Genomic DNA, 9,723 nt, shown 5'->3' with positions numbered 1-9,723 from the left:
TTCTTCTCTGTACTGAGAAAGGAGAAGCCTGGGGTGGGCTGGGTTGTGCACTGTAGCAATGGGCTACAAGTGCACAATGCAGTTCTTCTATTTTTTTTCCTTTTTCTGTTTTGTTTTTTGTTAGTTTTTGTTTTCTAATTATTTTAGTAATAAAATCATTTATAAAAAGTAGAGGACATGCCCAATATTACAAAGGCAATATTAGGCAGCAACATAAAAACTTTAGAGGTCTTTTGAAAATAATTGAAACTCACACAAATCCAAATGGGCATTTAATAATTGTTTTGCTAGTGTTATAAATGGCTTAGAGGCACTAAACCAATTGATAAAATGTTGGTTCCAATTTTTGAATAGCTTAGGGAATAATTGCAACCTAACCATGCTTGTTAATTTGAAGTTTGCAAAACTTTTAATTTAACATTTCAAATATTTTTGAATTGCATAGGGATTCGAATGAGAGTTTGATTCCAACAGTGATCACACATGGCTTAGAAAAATGGATTAGCATAAACCTCAGAATACTGTAGCTTGATTACAGAGTTTACTATATCACAAATCCAGGGCGTCACATTTAGACCTTGATATTGTTGATCTTGAAACCTAAAAAAGCACCGACACGGCGACACGGACACGGCGACACGCATACGGGGACACGGGATACGGCTTTTTCCAAAAACAGCCCATCGGGGACACAACAAGTATATATAAAAAATAAATATAAATGTACATGTAATATACACTTGAAGACAGAAAAAGAGAAAGAAATACTGCCCCATTTGTTGTCTGTTGTCTCCTATTTCAATTCAAGTGCTTGATTGACCATCCAAACCAAATCCATGTCATTGCATCTTGCAAAACACAACAAACAACAGTCTATTAGAGAGATAAATCATAATAATCTGAAGTGGTACTTGACAAACAGCAAAGAAGTTTGCTTACCCAATCTGCAATGCTAGCTCCCAATACCATTTAGGAGCATAATAGTATAATACAAACCAAACAACCAAACCATGACAAATAGTCCACTAAAAGCATAACGGATAGGAGCTTACAAGGCTCAGGTGGCCACATAATAGATAGTTCAAATGGCCTTAATCTAAAAATTTAAGAGTGCATTACATAAATGGTAGGAACATAAATTAAATAAGCTCATAGGCAGCTAGGCTGATGGTGGAGCTTGATGGATAAAGAGACTCAAGTGAGAGAATCTATTATCTCCTCCTCCAAATCTGGTTCATCAAGTGAAAGATTTGCACCTTCAAGCATGCCCACACCACCAAAACTTTCTACTCCATCTCCCTCAATGTCCCACATTCTGCTTGGCCCAGTTAGATATGCTTGAGAATTCCTTGAAAGCAAGCGGTGGTTGTTGTGTGTGAACACCAAATCAGCAGCTCGAGCAGGAGTAAGCTTGTTTCTTGCAACACTATGGATGAAGCCGTACGTACTCCAGTTCCTCTCACAACAAGAGGAAGATGCTGGCTGCCCAAGAACCTTCAAGGCTAATTTTTTTAACAACCTTGTGCTTACTCCATGAGTGACCCACCATTGCTTAGGTTCAAAGTCAACTCTATCTTCAATAGAATCTGGATTTTCAAAGGCATTCATGAAAAGAGCAAAATCAGCAAATTCTTTCTTGATAGTCTTGAAATCTTCTTGATCTGGATAGAACTTTCGAAAGCATTTGTTCCTCATTTCAGTAACTTCACCATCATCATTGGGGCTGATACGGCCAGGGACTTCATTAATCCAACTTGCAATATAGTACCTAAATAAAATCAGCAAGCACTTGAACATTAAGAACCTGAAATGATAAACAACATGTGCAACTTCAGTTCAGATTTTACCTTGGATTGAGTGAGTGAGCCAAACAATGCAGGGGGTGTTGCTTTTGGTCCAACGGGCAACAAGGATATCTTGAATGATGTCATACAAGATACACTCTTCATCGGGCTCCTTCCCCTCAAACCGATATATAGGTATTTTGACCTATGAACAAGATAACGAATAAAATCAGCATGTTACACATGTCAACAATGATCAAATCAACATGTATTCATGTATATATTATATACCTTCTCTATCATGGAACCCCACATTTCATAGATCAAGTGGAGGCATGGCTTGTCCGTGTCGGTCAACCTTATCATTGCATAAATAGGGTCGGTAAAAGAAACAATGTATTCAATTTTATCCCACCACAGATCATTTAAAACAAGCTCCTTCAACTTTTGAGCTTTAGCTATATCATCATCCCTATAAGAAGACCAATTTGGATGAACAACCATTTGAACAAGTGCATCCTTGATTAAAAGAAGCCTCTTGAGCATGATCACAACACTTGCGAATATAGTTTCTGCAATCTGGAGGAACTTGAGCTTGCTGAAATCGTTGAACATAGAGAGCCTCATGCTATGGTTCATGATAAAATTCTTGATGAAAGAGGCATCATCAGCTACCTCTTTGATAAACCAAAGATAGAAATTGTTCCCTTCATTGTTCTTCGGATCACAGATATTCTTTAGTGCAAGATTCAGAGTGTGAACAATGCAAGGAGTCCAAAAGATGTTATTGTATTTTGCTGCAATCATCAAACCAGCAGCTTTGCAATTTGCAGCATTATCGGTGACCACTTGAACCACATTCTCCACTCAAACATCCTCAATCACTTCCTTTATCTTCTCAAAGATATATCCTTTGATTTTTATCTACAAACGAAGGGCAACAAATCAGCAAGCAATATGTGCAGCAAAAAGAACCAAAAGAAAGACAAAATTAGGCAAGTACCTCTCCGTCGGTGGCAATTGCCTTTAGGAACATCGGGCCACCTTCCGTCACAGCCATGAAGTTTAAAATGGGTCGCCTTTGAGGATTAGACCACCCATCGGTTGCAATAGTGACTCCTTTGTAAGGCCATGTAGTTTTGATGGGTTCTAGGCTCCTTTGAATGTGCTTCTTCTCTTGGTCAAGAAGAGTTGTCCTCAAGGAATTGTATCCAGGAGGCAGATACCCACCCAAGCTATTGTTCGCAACAAAACGGATGGCTGCCCGGAAGTTAGGGTTCCTTGCAAGGTTGAATGGAAGTCCTACAATATGGTGCAGCAAACAAAGTAAGCAAAATTTACCATGCTTCAATAAAAAGAACAGATGAAAAACTACACACCTGCAGTGAAAAACATCCTAGCAATATGAGCATCCGCTTGCTGTCGGACCTCAACATTAAAACTATCTCCAATGGATGTTCCTGTTTGCTTTCTCTTTCTTGATGGACCAGATTCCACATAGGGAGGCAATGGAAGTGTATGCCTACCTATACCATGTTCAATGAGTTCATTGGCTGCCCTATCCTGCTTGCAAAGTTGTTCAAATGCAGGGTGTGAAATTTTGTCACAAGTTGCTATATCCTTTTTTTTGATCTAAAGCAGATGAGCCTTCACTCTTGAATAGGTGTGTGGATAAGTTTTGAGGCAGAAATTGCACTTGAATTTGATGTTTCCTCCACTGCTACCGGACGAAGCAGTACCGGTTTCATTGACAACTTTGTGAACATAAGCCCAGAGGATATTTTGGATCCACCCCACCAGGTCCATGCTACCCTCCCTCACTCTCACCCGCTGATGATTGGCTCCCAGATGCAGCTCCATGGCTCCCAGATGCAATGTCCCCTAGCATCCAATCAAGTGAATCAGTCAATCAGCAGCAGCAGCACATGAACATCAATCAGCAGCAGCAGCACATGAACAACATAAGCAATTAGCAGAGGCAGAGCACAGCAGCAGCAGCACTTGACGAGCAGCAACAGGCCAGCAACTCAATAATAAATCAAAGCAGAAGAGATGAAAGAGGTCTAGGTTACCTTGGTCGCCGTTGGGAGGAGAGGCTGTTGCAGTTGGGGGACGGCGGCGTCGAGATCCAGGCGCTGGCGACGACTCCATACGTGGCGACGGTGATGGCTGGTCGGCGGCGATTCCAGGAGGTGGTGGTGGCGAGACGGCGACTGCCAGAGCTGGTGGCGGCGACTGCTCGAGCTGGTGGCGGCGGCTGCAACGGGAAGGGAAACCCTACTTCTGTCGTCAAAGTTGGTCGCGAGAGGAGTCTTTCATGCGCCCGTGGATGGGACCTGAAAAAAAGGCTGGGCCGAGCCAACTTGGGCAACCCGACGTGTCCCTAACGTGTCCCCAACGTGTTAGTCCGTTTTTTCCTTTTTTTTAAATCGCAAATCGTGAAATACGGGAGGATACGCGAATTTGGCCGTGTCGAGCTGTGTCAGCATGGGGATTCGGCGAGGCTGGCCGTGTTGGTGCTTTTTAGCTTGAAACAAACCTTGATGATGAAGTTGTTGCTCCACATCTTGGAGCTCCAGGTGTAGATCTTGTAGCTGTTGTTGCTGTTGTACAAGTAGTTGCTGTTGTTGCTACTATAGAAGTAGTTGCTGCCGTTGTAGAAGTAGCTGCTATTGCTGCTGTAGAAGTGGTTGCTCCTTCTGCTGTAGCTCTTGGAGTTGCTCCAGATCTTGGAGGTCTTGCACTATTTTTCTGAAACAAAAGTGAATAAGTGCATTAGTTTTTAGTTATTTACTTATTAGAAGATTATGTCCATTTTACAAAAATGTTCACTTTGTGCTTGTTATTCCTAGCAGCTAGTGCTGGTTTTAGAGCATCTGAACAGCTTTTGTACCTATGTCCGTGTCTCCCACAGTTACTGTAAGTAATTGTTCCACATTAATGTTCTGTGAGTGTGCTATTTTTTTATAACCCACATCAATGTTATGTTTTTGAATTTTGACTTGAGATTTTGTGATAACTCACATTAATGTTCTCTGAGTGTGCTAATTTTTTTCATTTTTCCTAAACATTTTAAAAATACTATAATATAAGTTCGGAGCATCAGTAGCAGCACAAGCTCCGGTGTCCGTCCCATAAGGGGGTGTTTGTTTCCACGGACTTTTTGGTGTAGGGACTAAAAAAAGTCCCTTTTAGTCCCGTGTGAAACAAACAGGAGGGACTTTTAGGAACTAAAAGGGGGTATCTGGGACTAAAGGAAGAATTCTCTATGAAAGGGTCTTTTGGGACTTTTTTTGGCACTTTTTTCAACAGTGTCCCTACTTTTAACATGTTATTTAATAACTACCACTACATTACTAGGGATAATATGATCTTTTTGCATGTCATTTAATGATCTCTAATCCCTGTTTAGTCCATGAAAATAAACGAATAGGGACTAAAGACTTTTTAGTTGAGACTTAAAAAAGTGTGGATACTTATGAAACAAACAGGGACTGAGAGGGATACGAGGCGTGCGAGTGTAGATGCTCGGCATATTCGGGTGCACGCGTAGAAGCGCTTTTACATGTGGACGCTGGTCGTTCGCGGCCCACACCCACCGGGCCCCGGTTGGCCCCACACGTCACACACCGAAACCTGCGCCCGGCTCACAGCCGTTTGCGCGCGCGACAGCGCAGCGCCGGAGCGTGGGCCACACCGGCTGGACGCTAGCGCAACCGTCGCGCATGCGCGCTGCCACAGCGGGGCCCCACCCTGCCCCTGCTCAGTAACCCCACCGGGTAACATACCTAGTAACAAACAGCCCAGTTGCCGTTTCCGCGCCACAGCCTGGCACGAGGCCGCGTGGGCGCAGCGTCAGTCGGGCAAAAAGGGCAGAAAGCCCAAAGGGCAACATGGCATCGCACCCTCCCTCCAGCAGCAGTTTCACATGCGGCCGGGCCCCACGCCCTCGCCGCCAACGCCACCAGCTCACACACCCCGCCCAGCCGCTGCCGCTGGACCCGGTGCCGGCGCCCCCACCCGTCGGGCAGCCGGATCGGGGCGGGGCCGGCGAATCTGCCCCCACGAATCCCGCGCACAGAGATGATCCGCTGCGCGCTGGACCGGCGTCCGCGCCCGGGCCCGCCTGTCATCGGCGGCCGCTCGGGGACGTTACTTTTTTTTTTGCCCACTCACTAATGCCGCCCGGTTACTATTTCTTGGAGCTGGCGCTATATAGGCGCCGCGCGCACGTTGGCCGCATTCCCAACCCCGGAATCTGAGGAAGAATTTATCGAGAGGGAGGGGCGCGATTCGTTGCTCTTCCTTCCTCCAGCCCTCCTCCTGCTCGCCTCCGGCGCGGAGGTGCGCTGCGGTGCGGTGGGCGGAGGGGAGGCCAGGGGATCAAGGGGCGAACCGAGGGAGGAAATGGCGGCGTGGACCTCCGTGGGCCTGGTGGCGGTGGCCGTGCTGGTCGTCGGCATCGCAATGCCGGCCTCCGCCGCCGTGCAGCCGCCCGCGCCCGCGCCATCCAGCGACGGTGAGAACCGCCCCCGCACCGTGTTTTCTTTTTCCTCTCTCTCTCTCTGTGTCTCTCCCGTGGCTTGGGTTTTCCGCCATTGGCTGGCCCGTGGGCCCGCGTGCCACCCGCTCTCTCCGCTCCGACGAATTCCTCTCTCTGCACGGGTTATTACTCCTCTCGCGGCGATAATGGAATCAGTAAGATGCAACTGGTTTGCCCTTGCATGTGGGAAAACCATTGATCTGCTTGTTCAAAGCCGCCTTCTCAATCTTAGGAGCCACCTGCTAGTAGTGCTAAGCTGTTTCGCTGCGAAACGACATGCATTTCGTGCCTATTTTTGACTTGAATAGTATTCTCACGCTCATAAACAATTCAGCAAAATCAACTAAAATGACAGAGGATGCTATTCTTTATTTAGTTTTCGGTCCTCACTTCATAGTTCCACCTGAAATAGAATCATTTTGTAGACCTTCACATTTTACACCAGCCCTTTAAAGCTGCAGCTTTGTTGATCTAATGATAGTATTTGACACCTATTACTTCTACTACCACGTACATGTCAATTTCGTATGCTGTGGAGGACTGCAATCTGTAAGCAGACGTCTCTGCCTGCTTACGGGATCGTGCTGAATAAGTCAATAAGTAGCCATGTTTGTTTGCATCTCTCGACAAACAATTAGCTGTGCGAAATTAACGTGACCCATACGGTGCCTGACTGAAAAAGTTCAATTTTTATCAGTACGTTTGCAAAGAGGAACTGTCTCTGTCATTTTCGTTGGGGACTTGTCCTGTTCTTGCCAAGTGTTTAACACATGTCTGATGCAAATATATTCCGAGTAACATCGATGAGAAGGAATGTGTAAGCCATTCGTTGTACAAGATAAGTGCGCTTAATGTCATTTCACTGATGGGCACATATGCTTCGCATGATTGATAACCACATAGGAAGGGTGTTTGCTGTCCACCTGTCAAGAATCTAGTCTTTCTCTCCTTTCTCGTGTACTAGCCGAGTTGGTTTGCACTTCCCTTTCGCCCGTAGAACTGGTACCCCTGGTCTGGTTCCTTGAGTAGCTTCCATTGAAATGCATGATACCTGGCAGCTGCTGGTTTACGCTTTTATTGCAAGGATGTCAGGGATTTTGCTTTCTTGAAAGCGACTTCAAATTCTAGAAGTAAATGTCTGACTACAGTCATCAATTTCAGGCCTTTCTGTTCTAATGCCCACTCAATATTACTCCCTACGTCCCACAATATAAGAGTTTTTTTGCAAGCTCTTGTCGTCGGTCAATTGGCATAGCTGATAGATGAACTTTCCGAGTTCCATTTTCAAGCACACTCAGTTATTTTCACCAGAACCGTTTAGACGTTTCGGAGACGGAACTGTTATTTTTAACCTTTTGTTTTTTAAGCTTCATTCAGCTCCCTTGATTTATTGATTTGGTTTCTTCTGTTTCAAGCAGGCACATCGATTGACCAGGGGATCGCATACGTGCTGATGCTGGTGGCCCTTGTGCTCACCTACCTCATCCATCCACTGGACGCCTCCTCCCCATACAGGCTCTTCTAATCTAATCAATAATTCGGGTTTGTACCTGTAGAGGTAGCTAGCAGCTGTGCGACGATGATTTAGGTGAGGGTGCGTATGTGTGTGTGGTGTTCTATTTTTGTATGCGTGTCAGATGATTATGTATGGACGTGTTTGGTGGTGGCATGATTCTGCCATCATGTGAGTGTTTCTCTATTTAGTTCATGCTAATATGTGTGTGTATTTCACTGGCCATGTGCTGTGATGCATGGTAGGTCTGGTTTTGCAAGTTGTGTGACACCGACTACCCATGTGGATGCTTGTCCTGCCCCCTGACAGGCTGCCATTGGCAATCTCTTGTGGTCCGGTTCCTCCATCCCAGATTCATCTATACTACAAAGGCCTTTTATTCGTTTTCATTTTTATTAGTTCTGGAGTGATTCCGGAGATGAGAAAAGGGGGCACTGCCAACTAGAGCATGCACGAGCCTTAAACGGAAAGAGTCTTGGAGAATGGGGAAACATTTAGGTCTGTTGTTTCTAAATTGATACAGTATGTCAAGTAATCGTGTCTATATGAATCAGTAATGAATGTAGGACTTGTGAGAAATGAAAACCCTACGTGGAACAAAAGATAAATGCTAGTAATAACTTACTCGTTATGCGCCAAATTATCCGAATATCCTAGAGATAATGAACATATAAGTATGACAAGAACAGAAATGAGAAAAAGGACGCCGTCCGTGGGGATCGAACCCACGGCCACGTGGTTAAAAGCCACGCGCTCTACCACTGAGCTAGGACGGCTGGTTTGACTTTATTTTGTGATTAACGTACAAGAGGTAAGGAATACTTCTTTTCAAAAAGATTTAGATACAAGCCTTTTATTTTGAGAAGCATTGTACAAACATACTCCCTCCATTCCTAAATATAAGTCTTTTATAGTGATTTTACTAGGGGACTACGTACGAAACAAAATGAGTAAATATACACTCTAAAATATATCTATATACATCTCTATGTAGTCTCCTAGTGAAATCTCTAAAAAAGACTTATATTTAGAAACAGATGGAGTATATGCTAACAAATATATACATACATATACTTCTGTAAACGAACACACATATATACCCTATCCTTATGAGCAAATTTGGGAGACTGAGCTGATGAGGTTTTGAGATGTGAGACGATGCTATACCTTAAAGAATTACTATACTAAACATATATGTGTACATACATATGTAGAAGTTTGCCAACATATCTATTCAGATCTGTTGTATATGAAAGGGCATATGGTCTAAAAAACAAAGTTTCATGCGATGGTGCGACTTTTTGGGTGTAGGCTAGTCATGAAACCTTTTGGCGTGCACATGGACATGCACATAGACAATCTAGAGGCTTTCTTAACATGTAGCATATGTGAGAGTCGAACCATAAGATGTGTACATGCGGTTACCCCGATGCACAAAGGCGAGGGTGCTCCATGAGGTGACGTAAGACACATGGGGTTTTCCCTCTAACAAGACCTTAGCAAATCTTGTTGGGACCAGGTGCTTATTACACTCCACAAAGTGGATGAGAGGCTCAATCCAAGGTGTTCCCAATCTATAATATTGGTAGTGGGCTGACATCTTAGAAACAATGTTACTTTTCGTGACAAAAAGGCACCGATCCATGCTTCTTGGATTCCTGTAAGTGCATCTAGTGCCCCTTAGTAATTTTGGTAGTTTGAAGACTTATAGGTTAAGTATCTAATGTGCTTATGAGTGTACACAAGATCTATAAGTCACTGAGGAGTTTGAGATATTTGATGAATATCGACCCCTAAAAATGTATATCTTCGATTGAAGAAATTGGTCTGAAGCTGAAGAATTGAATCGCGAAGAATCTGCGATGAAATTGATATTCCTCATG

General features: G+C 44.2%; 2 protein-coding genes and 1 non-coding gene across 3 annotated transcripts; 1 reads left to right on the top strand and 2 right to left on the bottom strand.

The window, feature by feature from the left end:
* Window positions 1-1,181: 1,181 nt before the first annotated feature.
* On the bottom strand, window positions 1,182-1,703 carry LOC123407320. The gene has a single exon (XM_045100429.1). The coding sequence runs from the start codon at window positions 1,693-1,695 to the stop codon at window positions 1,195-1,197; it is 501 nt and encodes a 166-aa protein (XP_044956364.1). The 5' UTR covers window positions 1,696-1,703; the 3' UTR covers window positions 1,182-1,194.
* Window positions 1,704-6,004: 4,301 nt separating this feature from the next.
* On the top strand, window positions 6,005-8,053 carry LOC123411154 (arabinogalactan protein 20-like). The gene is made up of 2 exons (XM_045104088.1): window positions 6,005-6,303; window positions 7,746-8,053. The coding sequence occupies exons 1-2, from the start codon at window positions 6,192-6,194 to the stop codon at window positions 7,850-7,852; spliced, it is 219 nt and encodes a 72-aa protein (XP_044960023.1). The 5' UTR covers window positions 6,005-6,191; the 3' UTR covers window positions 7,853-8,053.
* A 491-nt stretch (window positions 8,054-8,544) lies between these two features.
* TRNAK-UUU lies at window positions 8,545-8,616 on the bottom strand. The gene has a single exon. It is a non-coding gene; the product is annotated as a tRNA-Lys (tRNA).
* Between the last annotated feature and the right edge of the window lie 1,107 nt (window positions 8,617-9,723).

The sequence above is a fragment of the Hordeum vulgare genome, chromosome 7H (assembly GCF_904849725.1).
Source record: "Hordeum vulgare subsp. vulgare chromosome 7H, MorexV3_pseudomolecules_assembly, whole genome shotgun sequence".
Lineage (NCBI taxonomy): Eukaryota > Viridiplantae > Streptophyta > Magnoliopsida > Poales > Poaceae > Hordeum > Hordeum vulgare.
Note: the sequence above shows the minus strand (reverse complement) of the source record. Positions and strands in the feature narration are given on the sequence as shown.

Bases quoted from the DNA above. Each gene is read 5' to 3' on its own strand.
- LOC123407320 (XM_045100429.1), bottom strand. From the start codon at position 1,695: ATGAGGAACAAATGCTTTCGAAAGTTCTATCCAGATCAAGAAGATTTC.
- LOC123411154 (XM_045104088.1), top strand. From the start codon at position 6,192: ATGGCGGCGTGGACCTCCGTGGGCCTGGTGGCGGTGGCCGTGCTGGTC. The intron at 6,304-7,745 runs GTGAGAACCGCC...TGTTTCAAGCAG, and splicing joins GCCCGCGCCATCCAGCGACG to GCACATCGATTGACCAGGGG.